This window comes from Danio rerio, chromosome 9, assembly GCF_052040795.2.
Source record: "Danio rerio strain M-AB ecotype USA chromosome 9, GRCz13ab, whole genome shotgun sequence".
Taxonomy (NCBI): Eukaryota; Metazoa; Chordata; class Actinopteri; order Cypriniformes; family Danionidae; genus Danio; species Danio rerio.
Window position 1 is genome coordinate 37,096,847 of NC_141029.1, and position 20,496 is coordinate 37,117,342.

Here is a 20,496-nt window from a genome sequence, read left to right on the forward strand (position 1 = left end):
GGAAATGCTGAGGCCCATGAGGGGAAAAACAAACAGAGGGAATGTAGGAAAGTGAGATAGAGAAAGAGGGAAAGAAAGCAGAGGTGAATGTGTGGACATACTTTGATAACCTTTCACAACCTGCAGAAACTACTGCTTGTTGACATACACAGAACAAAAGTGCAGTATACAAGGCTTTTTTAGTTTTTGACTCACACATATTCATAATTTTCTCCCCCCACATTGTCTGTGATTGACTGGATGGAAATCTGTTAAATATATGATGAAAAGAAATCAAGATAAAGCAACAAGTTAGGTGATGCTAAGTCAAATTCATACTTCTAATAATATGTCAGTTCAAAGAGTTTTTGTGCAATATCAGTTCAAACTTATATAGGCTTATGATAATGTTGGTTGTAGTAAATGATCTATTTTTTCTGGTATGGTATAATAATAATTACTAACATTTATATACTAAAAGTTATAATTGTGTGTGTGTGTGCATATATATATATATATATATATATATATATATATATATATATATATATATATATATATATATATATATATATACATACATAAATACATACATACATACATACATACATACATCCATACAAACATACAGTATTACAGTATATTATTAGCCCCTTATTTTTTCTACAATTTCTGTTTAACGGAGATTTAAAAAAAAAAATTCTAAACATAATAGTTTGCCCTGTAGACTGTCCGAAAAAAAAAGCTTAAAGGGCTAATAATTTACCTTAAAATGTTGTTTCAAAAATAAAAACTGCTTTTATTCTAGCTGAACTAAAACAGACATACTGTGAAAAATTCCCTTGTTTTGTTAAACATCATTTGGAAAATATTTAAAAAAGAAAAAATCTAAATCAAAGGGGGGCTAATAATTCTGACTTCAACTGTAAATATATATATATATATATATATATATATATATATATATATATATATATATATATATATATATTTATATATATATATATATATATATATATATATATATATATATATATATATATATATATATATATATATATATATATATATATATATATATATATAACCAGACTTGTGTATGTAGGTGATGTAAAAGACTGAACCAGGTTAGGTCGAAACCAGTGTGGGCAAATACATTTTTTTGTCTTGTAATAATTTACTACTCACACAGTTATTGTTAGTATACACTCACCGGCCACTTTATTAGTACACTTACTAATATCGGGTTGGACCCCTTTTGCCTTCAGAACTGCCTTAATCCTTCATGGCATAGATTCAACATGGTACTGGAAATATTCCTCAGAGATTTTGGTCCATATTGACATGATAGCATCACACAGTTGCTGCAGATTTATTGGCCTCATTTTCTTGTTCTTAGCTGACAGCAGTGGCCCTCAATGTAGTCTTCTGCTGCTGTAGCCCATTCGCCTCAAAGTTGTGTTGTGCATTTAGAGATGCTCTTCTTCATACCTCGGTTGTAACGAGTGGGTTTTTGAGTTACTGTTGCCTTTCTATCACCTCGAACCAGTCTGGCCATTGTCGTCTGACCTCTGGCATCAACAAGGCATTTGCCCAAACAAAACTGGAGCTCACTGGATATTTTTTCAATCCATTCTCTGTAAATCCTAGAGATGGTTGTGCATGAAAATCCCAGTAGATCAGCAGTTTCTGAAATACTCCATCCAACTATGCCACATTCAAAGTTACTTAAATCATCTTTCTCCCCATTTTGATGCTCGGTTTGAACTGCAGCGGATCGTTTTGACCATGACTACAAGTCTAAATGCAATGAGTTGCGGACATGATCATTGCTGCTCAACTCCTAGAATGAGATAAGATTTTCTGTATTTTTTAATGGTAATGTTTTTTTTAATGTTAATTCTTATACTTATCCAGTATGTCTGTGTAATTTGAATTTTGACGAGTGTAATTGGGATTATGATTAATTATGTTTAAAAGTATAACTTATTTATTAATGATTAGCCCTAGTACAATGACTATATTGACAAATAATGACAAATTGCAGTATTCGTAACGTATTTGATGACCGTTTGCCTTACATATTTTTTTCCTATGCACTTAGTCAAAACACTTTGTGTATATACTGCATATATACAATTATTAATCATACAGTTTGAGATTAGAATAGAATGACTGCTGCTTTATGCAACTGCCACATGAGGGCAAAATGAAAAATGTTAAAAACACATTGGGCCTCAAACCCCATTGACATGGTCAAAACAAGCAAAATAATAAGTAAACTCTGTTTTCCATATACCTTTGAATACAAACATTTAACTCTAACATTGAACAGTCAACATTAACATGTATCTCTTAAAGTAATAACATTTAAATTTTCAGAACTAAGTTAAAATGCACATAATAAGATGAAAATAAAATAAAACAAATAAATGTACTACAAAAATGCACCAAAATGGTTGAATTAATAATAAATGGCAACCTAATATATACTCATACCTAATATTTACACTATTAGCAAGAAGATTTCATCCTTTTTAGGGAGTAAAAGAAAAACTGAATAAATTTCATCTATGAATAATTGTTTCATCTATGAATAATCAATTTTTTAAAAAGATGTATAACAATTTATTATTAAATCCTAATAATAAACTACTAAACATCTTTTTAAAAGTCATTATTAGCCTTATGTCCTAAAAAACAACAACAAAAAAGTGAATCTGTGAAAACAATTTACCAAATTTAGCTTCACGCCATTTTTCCAACATAGTCTGGGCTTACTTTGACTTCTATTTTCTTTAGAATCATATTTTTGTTCCTCAAAGGAAAGTTGACTGATTCCCACAGTGTTATTTCAGGTCATTCTATATGAACATTACAAATCTAGTCCCCCTCACCGAGATTTATCTCTTCAACCCAACATCTCCACACAACACTTTAATATGGTCACACCTGATGCACCATTATAATTTAGTGCCTGAGAGTAGAGAGCCTAAAAACAGCAGAATATCTTGTGCAAGAATTAGTTCCGCATGTTTTTAAAGCATGCTGCAGTTCGTGCTGGTGCATAAACAAGAGGAATGAGCTCAAACAAAGAGATGTATTTCCACTGCTCATTACTGAAACCATCGCCCACTCGACTCTACGTGTTTACTGGAATAACGCTCTCTATATTCCAGCTCAATATCACAATTTACACTTACAAACAACAAAACCACAGGACCTCGTTCTCCGCTGCTATTCTCCAGCTAGTTAATGACAGAGTAAATTACAATTCCTAAAAAAAAGTTGGTCTGCTGGACACAACCTAACAAGAATCTTGAGAAAAAACAACAGCAGCCCATTAATGAATAAACTGGTATATTTGCAAAGAGATAATGTTCATTTATTATGTTCTCACAACAAAATTAGTTTGTCCATGTTTCACAAAACATCACGCTGGATTTGGTTTGTATAGGGGGGCAGTGTAATGCCTTGGTTATCTGCGGATCAATTTAACAGCTGGTTCTTTCTATAATAGTGGTGACATTTTGGTTTTCAGTTATTTAACTGTTACAATCAGGGCCGAAGTGGGACTTCTTTTTAGCCCTGGAGTTTCAAGCCTCAGACCGGCCCACCTTAGTTCAAGACTGACTATATTAAAATAAGGACATTTACAATTCAGTTTCTAATTACACGATCACGTCTTTTTTTGAGAAAACAGCTGCTTTAGAACTTCAAATGTTCAACAACCCTAACAGTATTATGTCTTAACAATAAAAATGAAGAAAAAAAAAAAAAACTACTCAAACGAAGATCAAACCCGAGTCCGCAGTGTCATAACCTAACGTGCTAATCACTGGACCACAACAGCTATGCATTAAAAGGTGGCTCGTCTGAGTTATATCATCATTAACCAGGCTGCGAGAAAATAGATAAAAAGAGCAGAGCTGCGGTAAATATAATCAATAAGAAGACTGTGGTCAAGTAAAAATAAATAATAAATTAAAAAGTGTGACTGCTGAGAGCAACAGATTTTGGAGCTAGGGACACCGGCCCTCCCGGCCAAAAAACGGACCGGCCCACCGGGAATTCTCCCGGTCCTCCCGATTAGACAATCCGGGCCTGGTTACAATGCTGCATAATTAATACTGTCACGATCATCAGCGATCTGCAACCAGAGATCGCTAATAAACAAACTCACATTCACATGAACTACAAAGCCGCCATGTTGGACTACAACACCCAGTCATGCAACACACACACTCTCCTGCTCCAAGTCACCATTGATTAGAAACTCACAGCTGAAGCTGCTTTTAGACTGATTAATGCACTATAAATACAGCACACTAACACACAGTTGTTGTTGAGTCTTCTGTAATGGGGATGTGACACTTACAACAGGGGTGTGGATCCAAATAAAGTTTTTTAGCGAGGTCAGGTAAGCAAAGGTCAACACAGGTAAACAGATGCATGCAGGCAATCCAGAAACATTGTCAAAGAAACAAGCGAGTGCAGGTCCCCTATTTTCCCAGTTACATTCAGGATAGATTTTAAAGTAATATTACTTGTCCATAAATCACTAAATGGCCTAAGACCACAATACATTTCAGATATACTCACTGAACACAAACAGACCACATTGATCATTAGGATCAAATAAACTAAAAAATCCAAGAGTTCAGTCAAAGCAGGGTGAATACGACCTCAGCAACTACGCTCCCCACTTCTGGAATCAGCTCGCAGAAATGATCGGATGTGCTCCAACATTAGGCACGTTCAAATCAAGACTGAAAACACATCTGTTTAGTTGTGCTTTTACTGAAAGAGAACTGTGCTATGTCCAACAGATCACACTATTATGTCTTACTTTTCTTTTTCATTCTTTTTCATAATTTCAAAATTTCATATTGTTACACATTTTAATAGTTTTTTTTTATATCTTTAAAAAAATATTTTGTTGTTTTTATTCTCTTATACTTGTCTCTTTTATTTATGTTGATATAAAACATTTAGAATTACCATTGTGAATGAAATGTGCTATATAAATTATAAACTTGCCTTGTTTAAAAAAATAGACAACAATATTTTTAGAGGGATTTTTCAGAAGTTCAGAAAAATTGTTTGGATTTTTGCCTCACATCCCCTCATTAACGAGAAACTGCTGATCAGTTACAGCAAGGTTTTAGTTAAAAGCAATCTAATTAAAACATAGGACTTCCAAATGGAACCAATTAAACTAAAATTCAATAAAATAAAATCAAGACAATTAAAAAAATTAGTGTTACTGTTTGTAAATGTCACTAGCTACGTTTCCATCCACCTCTTTTTATGCAACTTTTTAATATGCGCATAAAAACAGTTGATGGAAACGTCAAGATGCGCACAAACTTTGAAAATGCACATATAAAATGTATGTGCATATCTAAGACAAACTTTTTATTCAATGAGAAAATATATGCATAAACTGCAATGGAAACATTTTTACTGAACAAATTCCAGTATGTGCATTAAAAAAGTTATAAGAGATCGTGTGATGATAAAATTGTGTGTGAATGAATAAACCAGCAGGCTGAGCACACTGCAAAACATCTGAAATATTGTTTTGGTCATTCTAAAAAACATGAACCATTTCAGTATTAGTGTTATTCTATTATTAATTACCTCTAGAATCAAGAGCGTCTGTGCTCCGTGTCTCATGCCTTCATACGCTACCACATGTTCACTGCGTGTCAGGATTGCCTTTCTTAGGCACAAGTCATTTATAAAATGAAGAAAAGATTCGTGCAGCTTCTCCTACTGCAGCAAATTCAGTTTTTACAGTTGAAATTTGGTGCCAGTTAATCAGGAAGTGACGATTTTGTTTGCTTTGACTCGTTGGATTGAAACACTGCTTTACATCTAGTACTGTATGCGATAATCCAGATTTGCGCATCAAGTAATTTGCATTTTTGTATGGAAAAATAGCTATAGAGACTTGATGAAGCCTCAACATTTCCTTTACAAAACTCCTCTACATCAAAAGTGACTTTAACAGAAGCTCTCTTACTGTTTTATATTTGACGATGTACTCCAGTATGGGCATTCCTCCGTCATCCTGCTTGACCAGACCCAACCGATATGCCTTTCCAACCCCTCTCTGACCCTGAACCGATGGGGGACTTGGCTCTCCTGAACAAAAAAATGACCAAACAACATTTATATTCATATTTATCCATTATCTCAACATACTTGTTTTCCGAAGCCTACGCTATTTACGGGTCAAAGTGGAAAGCACTCACGTATGGGCAGGGTTTGAAAGCTCTCTGTGTGGCTGAACTCTCCTTGACCTTTCCCATTCACCGCGGATACTCTCACCTCGTAGGTCGTGTTGGGCTCAAGGTTGGTAAGCAACACAATAGCTGCAGAACAGAAGGAGGAAAAGAGAGAGAAAGAAATTGAGTCCTGAAGTGATCTCTTAAATCATGTAATAATTTCAAATGAATGCTTTATCCAATCATGCTCCTGGCCTTTTCAGGATTATGTTGATTGGCTCAAAGTCCTTGAAGTTGCTTATCTGATTATTTTCTGAATCCATTTTTAGCTATTTGGATGTTTTGGATAAAGAACAATCAATTTAAGCTCGGTAAGTTCAGGTTGGACTGGAGTTTTATCTCCCATAGCTTTTCTCACTCTTCTGTTTTGCTCCCTGATGTCAGTATGGAGTAAAAGTTTTGGCTGTTCTATTAGTTTTAATATATTTAGTGTGTGTGTGTGTGTGTGTGTGTGTGTGTGTGTGTGTGTGTGTGTGTGTGTGTGTGTTTGTGTGTGTTTGTGTTTGTGTGTGTGTGTGTGTGTGTGTGTAAGTGTAGAGAGACTGATGCCTGAAGGTTTATGCTGAAGTCAAGCTGATAAAAATCAATATAAACTTACATTTTTCTGCTACAGTATACCTGCTGGAGCTCTGAAATTGACTACAAATATGTACAGTGAGGGCTGCTGTGAAATGTTTGACTTCATTACTGTACTTTTTTCCAACATCAGTGCAAAATATTTGTTTTTAAGGGAAAATTACGTAAATTCTGGCTTATTCAAGTGGTCTGGTCAGAGCGAGTCTTTAGTTAACTATTCTCTAAGTCAAATGATGAATGAACTAAAAGAACTGATTGTAATGAACATGCTCAAGTCCCAATATATGGTCTGCTAAATCATGTACATGACTTCAGAAATGCTCTTGGAAAACAGGCCTTTTCAGGATTTTACCTAAATATTAGCTCAGAGTTTAAATATAACTGTCCGAGTCTTGTGGGTGAAAAAAAAATCAGTTTAAGATCTGTAAGTTTGGACTAGAGTTATATGTCCCATAGCTTTTCTCACATTTCTGTTTTGCTCCTTGAAGTCGGACTCTGAGTTAAAGTTTGGCCTGTTCTTTTGTGTTTGTGAACGTAGTGAGACTGATACCTGAAGGTTCAAGTTGAAGTCAAGATGAAAAAATAAAAATTGTGAGTAAAATTATGAGCTGTACCACCCCCTACGAATGTTATGACTCAATTAAATGGGGGTTATCATTAGTTATCAGCTGATAGATTTGGGCCAGTAGGGGCCTTCTGTACCTACTAGTAGGTTCAGAAGGCTGTTATCATCCATCCACAAGGTTAATTGGCTATACTAATAAAGAAGGCTCCAGATCCAGCTTTGTTTTTACATTACTGTGACAGTTGGGTTCAGGGTTGGGGTAGCGGTAGACGTTAATAAAATACAATTAATGGGACATTTAATGAATAATATAAATAATTCTTGTTAACTTCCGCCTGCAGCCGTATGTGATCTATAGTTGATTATTCATGCAAATGGATGATAGCAACCTGCTGGTAGGCTCAAAAGGCCTCTATTGGCCCATATATCAGCCGATAACCACTGATAACGGCCATTCATTCAGTTTATTTTGTTTTATTATATCACTAATGTTCTTAACCACATGTACTGTACTTGGTGGAGTCATTTAATTTGCAAAAACTTTACATTCCAAAGCATAATATCTTGTTTTCTACTACATTGTGTGTGGTTCTGTTATTTTAAACTAGAGAAATCTAGCAGTTTCAGATTTATAATTTAGATGATTGTTCACATTAACCTGTTAAATCTGTTGATCTAATTATATCGGTTTTTAATAATTCAAATTATCCAGTCAGATAGAATATCCAGTAATGGGTCACTGGTTTAAATGATTCAGTAAAATTTAATCTTCAGTTAAAGATTCACTGATTCAAGTAATCCATTCAGAGCAAGCCTCCATCCAGTGAGCTGCTGGTTCAAAACATCCAGTCAGAGAGAGTCTCTAGGTAGTAATTCACTGATTTAAATTATCCAGTCAGAGAAAGTCTCCTGTAATGATTTGCTTGTTGAAATTATTTAGTAAAAATTAATCTTCAGATAAAGATTAACTGATTCAAGTAATCCATTTTGAGAAAGTGCCCATGCAATGATTCACCGATTCAAATGATCCATTCAGAAAGAATCTTAAGGTAGTAATTCAATGATTGAAACGATCCAGTCAGAGAGAGTCTTCAGGTAGTGATTTGCTGATTCAAATAATCCAGTCAGAGAGAATCTTTAGGTAATTATTCACTGATTCACATAATCCAGTCAGAGAGAATCTTCAGGTAGTGATTCAGTGATTCAAATAATCCAGCCAGAGAGAATCTTCAGGTAGTGATTCAGTGATTCAAATGATCTAGCCAGAGAGTCTCCAGGTTGTGATTTACTGGTTCAAATGATCCAGTCAGAAAGAGTCTCCAGGTAGTGATACACTAATTCAAATGATCCAGTCAGAAAGATTCTCCAGGTAGTGATTCACTGATTCAAACGATCCAGCCCGAGAGAGGCTGTTTCTCAATTCAAAGAATCCAGGGAACGGACTTGTGTTTTTGTGAAGACCGGTTTTGCCAGTGTTCATGGAAGAATGACTCGGGAGACCACAAGAACAGAGAACGCATCCAGTAAGAAATGAGATGCTGCGGTCTTCCTGATGGTCGCATGACCTTCACGCATTTTTTATAAAAAAATGATTTAAACATTAAAGCATTCATACAATGATTTATTGTTTTCCCCTTTTCAAAATATATACTATGCATATAAACATTATACATATATGTTGCACAATATAAATAAAACTGATTTTAATATGAATTTCGGCAAACAAACACCCTTAATGTGTTTATTCCTTTATTAGGATGTTCATTGTAATGTTTATATTCACCATTTCATTTAGGGAAAGTCCTGAGGTATATAAGTTATATCTTTGAAGTTGAATAATAAACCTATATAAAATGCTGTGTTGAGAGCAGTGCTCAAGTCTGCATCGTTGCATCCTCGATATCAAAAACACATCCAGGAAGTTTCACGCGTCCTCCGTACATGCGGTCTTGAGTATTGGAACTGAACTTTGGCAGCTGATGACATTACACGAGAACACAAGGACGCAAGACCACTGAAGAACACATATCGAGAAACAGCCAGAGTCTCCAGGAAGTGACTCACTGATTGAAACGACCCAGGCAGAGAGAGTCTTCAGGTAATCATTCACTGATTTGAATGAAATTGGTAAATCTTAAAATCAACACTCAATTCAGCTTAACATAAGTATGGCCTTTGTAAGATATTTTGACTCTTTTATACTCACTGAAGATTCATTTATTTGATCATAAATAAAGTGCTAAAGCTGAATTTAATCTAATGGCAAAAACTGTAAAGCATCATTACTCCAATCTCAAGGAAAGGATTATAATTGTTGATGTTAGTTGCTGCAGGATCATTTTACATATAGGAAACTAAAAGAACAGCATGTATGCGAAATAACATTTCATTATGTGTTTAATGTAAGTTTTGATAACGAAAAAAACAACAACAACTCTTTGCTGAATAAATGCTTTTCTTTCAAACAGAAAGATAGTAAAGTGTAAGTGTTTGGTATAGTTTTAGATATAATTTGTTTGATAGTTTAAACGTAGACATTAGCCCCTTTCACACAGTTGGCATTAATAATGAACATAGAAACGTTATCTAGTAGCTAAATGTGTCTGGAAAAGTATATTTTCATAAACAGATTGGCTGGAGCAGACGTTTACATTGCTCTTTTCAACAATTTTCTTTCTGCGTTCACACAGTTATTTTCAAAAATGGCCTGTTCACACATGATCCCTTTATCATTGATTGATTACCAGCAATTTTCCAGAAAAGTCTGTATGAGTGAATAATAAAACTGTATGAGTGAATATTGATAAAACCTTCACTGAAATTAGTTTTAAAGGTAGTTGTAAACAATTTAGATAGGCAGAATTTAAATACAAATAAGGCAGAGCATTATTAAATTTAATTTGTTTGCTTAAATTCAGCTCATATAAATTGTTTGCAACTACTTACCTTTAAATAATGTATTAAATTCAATTAATATTTTTTTATTTCAGTGTAGCAGCAGATAACCTTTGTACTTACTCTGCGTCCCCAGCGATTTGACATCCTTCCAGTCCTGTGAGCTGATGTCTTTGTATTTGACCAGGTAGTGACTGATGGGGACGCCGCCATGAGAGTCTGGCTTGGTGAAGGTAACTGTGGCCACGCGCTGAGCCACAGAGCTCAGCCGAACAGAGTAAGGGTTTGAGGGAACATCTGTGACAGAGAAATTATGGGTCAGGGGAAGAGAGACTAACAAACAACTCCATTTATGTGCCGAGGCCACACTTTCTGAGACTATCAAAGGAACTGGTTGTGTGTCTTTCTGTGGGCTAGAAAACAGAGTTATAGAGCTGCTTTTCAGGGTCTTACAAGCCAGGATCTCCCAGTGCAAGTCTTTTATAGACACAAAAACACTCAGATAAAAAATGACTAGACTTTACTCCATCGTTAATGATTAGAAAATGCTTGGTTATTAATCCTGACCTTGCTTAATGTGGTTAAAGCCAACAATTACTTAAATACGATTTAAGCAATTAATCTGAAAAGATTTTGGGTTTGTCCATATTTGGGATAAAATACAGTAGTGTGGATTCAGGTCAATTTTTCTTGCTAATCTTAGTGGTAAAAAGTGTCCCAATTGACCTGAATTCACCCCTAAATGAAGCCCTGTGTATCTTATTATTTTATGAAGGCTGAGAAATCCAAATTAAAACATACAAACAGGATTAGGCCAAAACAAAACAAGTTACTGTGATTAACCTATTCTTTAAACAGGGATCAACATTAAGTATTAGCATGTGTTTGTCAGCCATTCACATGTCCAATTAAAAAGTGTCTTCATCCAGAAAGAAAAGAAGTATAGAAAACATGTACGAAACAAAATACGGTGCTGATAAAACAGAGAATTTACAGATGAACTGACTTGTATTAAGAGTAAGATGACTCTTTAAAGCAATTTAATGTAATTATGAATGAATCACTGAACTGCATCTTTGTTTGGAAATATTTTCAGCAGTCATTAGTCACTAAAACCTTACCACAGCTGGCTCCATTTTGGTATATGTTAACTCTGGAATGAAATACAATTTGGATAATTTTCATTTTGGTGATTCTCAGAATTTTTATTTTATTTTATTTTATTTTATTTTATTTTATTTTTGAATAGTAATAATTTAATTGTATAATCATAAGTATAAGTATTTGCATACAATTATTCACTTGACTGAAGTGCTTGATTTCTGTTTGATTTTCTAACAGACAAAATGAGTGCTTATGATTTTAGATAACTATTTTTATATAAGTCTGTTTTTCAGTGACTTTTGTCAGTTTTGTTTAGTTTTTATTATTTATTAACTGTAAATTACATATTAAATATTTATTTTAGTTCTGGTGATTCCCATTTTATTTTTTTCTGATTTTTTTTTTTCTGATCTGATTTTCTTTTCTTTTCTTTTCTTTTTACACAGCCGAGGCTCGAACCAGTGACCTTCATGCTGTGCGGCGACAACGCTACCCACTGCGCCACCCTTTATTTTTATTTATTTTATTTTATTTAAAATTTTATAATAAAAAATATAATTCTCTTAAATTTTGCCTCTTCAAAATAATATACTAATTTCTTTTTTTTGCGGATTTTAATACAAGCAGTAGTGTCAAACTCTATTAATTAAAAAAAAGTCTGGCTAAAAGTCATGGTAAAATCATGATAACATGCTTTTAAACAGTCATCTTAAAAGACGCTAGTGGATAACATGATTCCATTCAGTAATCATAATATTATTAATAATTACAGATTATTAAGATTAATCGCATCCAAAATAAAAGTTTTTGACAATATATATGTGCATGATACAAACACATACATAAATACAAAACTAAACAAAACTTTGCCACATACTGTAGATATTTAAATTTCTATAAAATGTGTATCATACACTTATTTAATATCTAAATATGCATGCATGTGTGTATTTATGTATAAAGAATGAACTTTTAAAAACTTTTACTTTAGATGCAATTAATAGTAATTAATCTTTGGGCAGCATCAATAAAAACAAACCCACCAATCAAGTCCTGTATAATAATTTTTTTTAAAAAATAAATCAAGCACTATTTCTCAGAGCTCCAGAGCTTATTCACTCAGTTGTGTTCCTCTGTTTTGTGGAGTTAAATCAAAACTGTTGATACAGCGATATTCAAACTTACGTTTAATCGGTTGAACAGCTTGATACAATGCAAAGTGCTGAGTGCTCCTCAAAGTTATATATTTAAATCTTTTTCTCATATTTTCAGATGACTGTCGGGGACAAGCTTGAATCCTTGAACACAGTGGGTTTAATTATGATCATATGTGTGAAACAGAGCGCTGCATTCCTACTGGTAAAATGTATCATATGCTATAAGCATTGACACCACACTGTGCATCAGCAAGTCGCATTGCAGAAAGTACAATGTCAAGTAGCGATAACAGCAGAAAAGGCACCACAGTTCAGAATGCATGTGGATTAATTGCAATGCTGAACCATTATATTCTAAAGATAATGTTTATCATTTGCACATGTATTTAAGCTTGTAAACATTAAACATTCCTAGAAAGTTTAAAGCTTTGACTACATTTGTGGCTTTTTAACAGAGAGGAATTGTTTTAAATTCATACAGTGAAGACCGTGCAGTTTTTCCCAGAGATGGGTTGCGGCTGGAAGGGCATCCGCTGCGTAAAAACGTGCTGGATAAGTTGGCAGTTCATTCCGCTGTGATGACCCCAGATTATTAAAGGGATTAAGCCAAAAAGAAAATAAATGAATGAATGAAAGCACTGTTTATTTAATGCAGAGATGTCCAAACTTGGGCCTGTAGGCCAAAGTTGTCCCGTAGTAACCTTTAATTTGGCCCAAAATCCCATCTGAGAAAGGAGTACAAATGATGGGCAGCATTAGGGCGAATGATTTTAACAGAGTCATTTCTATCTTAAAATAATCTTTTTTTGTTTTATTGCTGAGCTACAAAAAAAGCCAACTGAAATTAAATGTTTCATTTAAATGTTAATTGTCAATACGTGAATAAATACTTTGTGAAAATGTTAAAACTCACTCGACAGACGAACAATGCAGAAGACATTTGCGAGCAAATCAAAGCAAAATCAGGTGCAGGTTAACTAGTCATTGTGTTATAAATAAGATCGCTTTTACTGTATTAAGTTCATTATAAATACATACAAAATATGTATACTGCATTAGTTAATACAAAGATTTTTTTTCTAGTTATTATTAAATATAAATAAAAAATATCAGCGCCAATGGCGTAGTATTTAGTGGGTCGACACATTCGATTCCCACCTCGAAGTCCTATGCTGACCCTTTCTCTCTTTCCTCTCCCCACGCATTCCTGTCAATACTCTCTACTCCGCTAAACTCCCCTAGAACACACACATTATACTAAAATAATAAATAATTTCTAAACAGGGCTACTCATCCTCTCATCTATTGTATTTGTTTTCATTATGGCTATATAAGTGTCAGAAAAACTATTGCAATGTCAGTGTTTTTTTTGTTGTTGTTGTTTTTGTGCAGCTCTGTATCTTTTGGTCGATGAAAACTTGAAAACTTTTTGGAAATTACTTGATAAATGAAGTTTACACCAAGGTAATTATAGTTTTGCATTTGGTAACACTTTTCTTTTGATGGTCCATTTGCATATTAGTAGACTGTCTGCTTAATATCAGTTGATAATGCTCCTTCAACAGACATTTAAGAAACTTTGCAAGTTCATGTTAACTTACACTAACCCTAACCCCAACCTGACAGCCTACTTATAATCTAATAAGAATAAGTTGGCATGTAGATGCAATGTAACTTAAATTCAACAAATGGACCATCAAAATAAAGTGGGACCTTGCATTTTTTTTTAAATGTTTTGTTCATTTCAATTTAGTTTAATTTTGTTTCATAAACAGTTTTCTTAGCTTTAGTTTCATATTTATTTTGTGAACACATTTCTATTTATTTTATATATATTTAGATTTAGATTTATTAATTGTAGTTTAGCAAAGTTAACACATCCAGTGTCAACCAGAGAAAAGTTTAGTGTTAGCAAAACTTGCATTAACTCTGGTGCAAACCAGACCTGTGATGCGAGACTTTTTATGGATTGATATGGGTCTGGGTGGTAAGATCCTTAGTGACGGTTGCTGTAGAATACAATTATTTACGAAACTCCCTCAAAATGGATATATCTTAATATGTATTATATTGTATGCAATATATCTGTTATTGACCTACTGCAAAAAAGCAACATGCATGACTAAAATAAAATAAAAACAATTTACAGGCGCAAAGTCTAAACCTAATCCTAATTTCAGATATCAGTTATAATGAGCTATAATTCAGATATTATACAATGAGTGCTAACAAATTATGAAAACTATTATTCATTTTAGGGGGTTCATTCCGCTGTGGCGACACCAGATTAATAAAGGGACCAAGCCAAAAAGAAAATGAATTAATAAAGTATTAGTTTTAGATAATTATTATTTTATTTCGGTTTGTTTTTCATTGAATTTTGCCAGTTTAGTTTAAATCATTTATTAATTATAAATAACTTATTTTATATCATAGTTTTATTCCTAGTTTACCAAAATAATCTTTGCTCACACATCATATATTTACTAAATAACGGCTTTGTGACCTGCGTTTAGTCATGTTCAGATTACATGCAGGCTTAAACAAAACAGAAGCACTTATTATATCTCATATTCCCCAGATAACACAAACAATGTTATAGACAAACTGGCATGAAAACATGTTGTACTCTGCTTAAATCTTTCATGCATGCATTGTCAGTGGCACGGCAGAGTTCAGATCTCCTTTGCCATCCCTCATGCTTTTTTTTGCCCTGCCAAACCAGAAAACACAAAACACTGCTCTGAATAACAACCATCTGATAATGGGAGATCCGTGACTGCTGATGGAGAGAGAAATAGTACCGAAAACAAGGAGAGGTAGCAGTAAGACAGAGAAAAACAAATAAGATGTGCGTGTGTGTGTGTGTGTGTGTGTGTGTTATAGTGAATCATGGAGAGGATGTGCCAGTGAAGGAGACAGTGGGATAGAAAGAAACACTTGAGAGAAAAAGGCAAAATGGACAGAAAAAAAGTGGTGACAGAATCCACTTTTGCCTGTCAGCTAGAAAGAGAGATGACAACAAGCTCATACTCATATATACTGCACATGTTTTCATTTGGTTACACATTCATGACACAAACAGTTTAACAGTGAACACAACGCTTTGTCAGAGTGATCTGCAGTATATTTGAAAAAGCTTCTGGCATAAGCCTTTCAAAGCACTGGAAACAGGTTGTTTCTGAAAGCAAACATGTTTATTTGCGGCGCTGTCATGGCATTTTGCCTTGTAGAAAAATTATTATTATGTTCTGAGGTGATTACATGAACATGGACAGGCTTTGACAAGAGCAAGACTGGTAGGAACTTTTTAATGCACCTTAAATTCATTCAAGCCTTAAAGGTGAGGTGTGTCATTTCAGCGACATCTGGAGGAATTGAAATAATCAAAAGCTCATGTGCCTTTATTTGGCCAAACAGATTGTCCTGCCCATCAATTAATGCCATTGGTTGAGCTAAAAATTGACATCAGAATAAAAGAGGTCAAGCTTTGACTGGTAAGCATATGAATGACAACATCGGGGTACAAACAACTGTGTTTCTTGAACAACGGCTATTCAAAACTAGTTTTGCCATTTCTTTTTAAAGGGTTCAAAATATAAGCTATTTGTCACTTCAGATGGTCAAACAACTGCACTTAACATGAATGGGAATGCTAATGAATATCTTTTTTCCACTATTAATATGATACAATACTTTATTGTCAGATTTGCATCTGATTTTTTTTTTTGCATAACAGCATGATAAAATTTCATTACAAAGAAACAAAGACATTCAATAAAACAATTCATCAAAAAAAAAAAAAATAATAAATAAAAAATTCATTTTACACAGGCCTTATTCAGCTCCAAGACAGCCTGATGTACAAATGACTTTTTAAATGTCATTTTATTAAAACTTGGGATTCTAAATCAACACTTAGACTTCAATGGTATAAATTCATGATGAACAAATAACTTGGGTTCGAAATGATGTTTCTTGCCAGCCTTGTGAGGTTCTTATTACACGAATGATCATATAATTTCCTGCTATCTTTGAACTGATTTTAATTTGGTTCATTAACTTTAGTTTTAGACTCACAGACAGACTTATATACATATATCTTGTCCTAAAAACACACAAAAACACACAAAAAAAGTAGTGCTGAGTATGTTCTGGTACACAAGATTTAGTTCTGATTCTTGATTTGATTCAATTATTGATATAGATTTCATCCATTGTTATTGCTGAACAATAAACATCAGGTTCACATTGGTGCATTAACACCAACTCTCTATATCAAATGCAAAACATATTTGACTTTTTTGAGAATATACACACATTAAACTCATTTAGCAATAACACATACAATACCTAATTACCATTATCATAGTTTTTTCATGTCGTTGCACATGCTTTAATGTTTCAGAAATACAACACGTACCTTTTATCATGTGTCGCAGTATCACGTTTCATTAGGACATGCTGTTAGGTGTTAGATATATTAATTTCAGTTTCATATTATGCAGTGTTAACAATGCTCAGGTTTTTTTTCAGATTACCTTTACAGGGTTGGAGAAAAGTACGAATAGGCACTTAAGAAAAGTAACTAGGCAATTTTTTTGCTATCCATGTTAAGTTGCTTTTGGCATGTTTTACATTGTATAAAAACTACAGAAATTGGGCCAAACTACAGAAACTTTAGTACTTGTGGTATTAAAAGCGTCATAATTAAAACAGTCTAGTACATATAGTATATAGGATTTCATATTCATTGTGTCAATAGTACAGGCATTGACCACAAAAAGCAGAATTTAAAATACGGGCTTTTGACCTATTTTTTATACCTAGTTATTTCCCTCCATTTGGTATATGACTGTTTCTAAAACTGGAACTGTAATAACACACTTCACCTCTACAACACACCTACATTCATTATTGTCACACAGCAATTGTACCAACAGACACGCATCAGCGAGATGGATGAGCTGAACCCATGGTGAACACGCACCTGCCTGTGCTAGGATGAACTCCTGGAAGCGCATCCCGATGTTGTTTCTGGCTGTGCAGTTGTAACGGCCAAAATCTCTGTCTGACATCGGAGTAACCTGAGAACCATGAGCATTCATACAATAATTTTTTCACATGTGTGTCATTTTAAATATTTGTTGACATATATTAATGTTGTTTTGATGTTCTGTACTCATATGACACAGATAATATGTGGTAAACTTTTTGTTTCCAGAGAAGTGAAACGTCATTGAGTCTTGTCAGAGTTCTCTCTATCAATGAGGCTACCTAAGAAAGACAACTCTGCTTGTACAAATAATCTGCAATAATATTCTATCGCTCTGAATGTATTAGAAACTGCTCATCATACAAAATAATACAATTTTAAAAAGACTCAAAAGAAATGTATACTATCATAAACTGCATGATCAGCAGTAATTAATACACTGAATATTTTTTGTTGTTGTTGTTGCACAAAAAAATATTTTACTAGTTGGCATTTTTATACATTTCTATTGCTAACACTTAGAAATAATGTTGTTTAGTTAACACTACTTAATGCATTAACTTTCAAAGAGCAAAACAGTTTTACAACATTTATTCATTTAGCTAATGTTGGTTACTAAACAGTTTATCTCAGCTCATTTCCATTAAAATGTATATACTAATGCATTCATTGTTGAAATTATAAACCTAACTAATGAACACTATAGAAGTATCAGGTTAGCTGCAATAATCGAGGGTAACTATGTTAGCAAATGGAAGTTGAAACCATATTGTAAAGTGATACCATTTAGTAGTATATTGTTTCTGTATATTTGATATTAAACAAAGTTGGCATTATAATTTATTAAAATTAATTAATATTTATTAAAATTAATTAATAAAATTAATTATTATTTTTTTTTTTTTACACGTAAGTGTGAACAGTGAGATGAATTTCATCACAATACTGTACTGTATGTGCAAAGCCAGATTATTTGCATATGTATTTTTTGCAACACTTTGATTGTCCATCAGGTGTCACTACCAAACAGGGGCACTTTCACAGTTCACAGTTCTCACAAAAAGAACAACAAACTTCTGAATAAAGCAGAAACAACAGATACATACATGCTCAAGGAAACTAAAAAATACCCACAACCAGTATTAAGGAAAGTTACTTTAGAATGTAATGCATTACAATTTTGAGTTACTCCCCCAAAAAAGTAACTAGTTACAATACTTGTGTTACTTTTTAGGTTAAGTAATGCATTACGTTATTTTTGAGATATTTTTGAGTTACTTTTTCTTACTTGGCTGTGGCTTGATCTCTTTCAGAACTTTCAGGGTTGGAGGAGCTCTGCAAATACCAATGCACTGTTTAACCTACACAAACTCGATCCTGGAGGGCCGGTATCCTGCAGAGTTTAGCTACAACTTTCTTCAACACACCTTCCTGGAAGTTTCTTGTGAACTTAGAAAGAGCTTGATTAGCTGGTTCAGGTGTGTTAAATTGGGGTGGAACTAAAATATGTACATCTTTGTTTCTGTCTGTTTCCGTGGGGAGCAAATTCTCCCATTGAGGGGAGGATTCAATGTGACTGCATTCATTTTACTTCAGCTATTTATTTTGGAAAAATTGAGCAATCAAACTAGAAAGTAACTTACATAACATTTAAAAAAAAGTAACTTTTTAGGTTTTTAAAAGTAATACGTTACCTTACTCTTTACTTAGCAAAGTAATATTATTGTGTAACTCGCATTACTTGTAAAGCATTACCTCAACACTGCCCACAACTATATTTTAAAAAATATAAATTACACAATTTATAATGATAACATTTGGAGAGAAAAAGCACAGACATTGGACATGTGTGTGTCAACCACTCACTCATCATATAAAATTATGGCTCAGTAATGAATCAAAAAGGAAGCAAAACTAAAATTCATAGCCTATCACTGATGCAATTTCACTATGTGGGTTATTACATTTTTTTTTTTAACCCTGCAAACTAAAACATGTGGACAGACTGAGAATTATATATAAAATTAATTGACTGTTGTTTTGCTAAAAAAACTACCTTTGACATGGAAAAAGGAATTATTTAAAAAAAATAATAATAAAGTCACTTAAAGTATGATAAACCTTTCACACTAAAACTGACATGCGACCTTATGTCCTTATGTTATTGTCTTTATTTCAAGCAATGTTTGCTTTAATCTCAGTTTGAATAATAATCATTAGTTTACTTCAATTATTTTAATATCATAAATAATATAAATCTGCTCTTTAAATAGAAAAAGATGTTCCAGCTTTAATAATTAATTATATATTTACAGTACAAATAATTACATGAATAATAAGTAAATACAAGTAAAATACAATAATTGTTGAAATCAATCAATAAAGTGTTCAATTAATCAATGTTTTAATTTTAGGTCATATCCATCTGGCCTTACTTTAAAATACTGCGCGCTCATGAATAAAAAATGAAGTGTACTTTAGGCTTAACTCCCCTGGTCCTCATTATCTGCATCAGATCTTATTGAGGAGATTAGAAGAGCAAAAACAGCAGATAGTGTAAAGAGCAGTGTGCGTGTCTGTGTGTGATACTGTACCTCGAGGAGAGATCTGCCAGGAGCAGTGTACACACGCATGTTTCCAGCACCTTCGCTGGGAATGGTCAACTTTTCTCTTCTCCACAGCATTGTAGCCGGAGGGTTAGACATCACATCACAGCTGATGTTGACCGGATTGCCTTCCCAAGAGAAAAATATTGTGTGGTTGGCCTGGAATTTCGGTGCATCTGTGAAAGAACGGTAAAGAAGCACTCAATAATGGCAAGCGCCGAGGTCTTCAAACAGTCATCCATCAAAAACTCATTTAAGATTAGCTGCCCCAAGTCTAAATTAAATCCTACCATGTACCATGCAGGTTTAGACGCTTCCACACACG

General features: G+C 33.6%; 1 protein-coding gene across 6 annotated transcripts in view; it reads right to left on the reverse strand.

Moving 5' to 3' along the window:
- The window catches only part of ncam2b (neural cell adhesion molecule 2b), a 392,880-nt gene that overhangs the window by 42,603 nt on the left and 329,781 nt on the right, over positions 1 to 20,496 (reverse strand). For all 6 annotated transcript variants that reach the window (XM_087265877.1, XM_087265878.1, XM_087265879.2 and 3 more), the window contains 5 exon segments: positions 20,160 to 20,347; positions 17,560 to 17,656; positions 10,432 to 10,605; positions 6,240 to 6,359; positions 6,008 to 6,129 (listed from right to left, as the gene is read on the reverse strand). In XM_087265877.1, the coding sequence (XP_087122003.1) occupies positions 6,008 to 6,129; positions 6,240 to 6,359; positions 10,432 to 10,605; positions 17,560 to 17,656; positions 20,160 to 20,347 (701 nt within the window).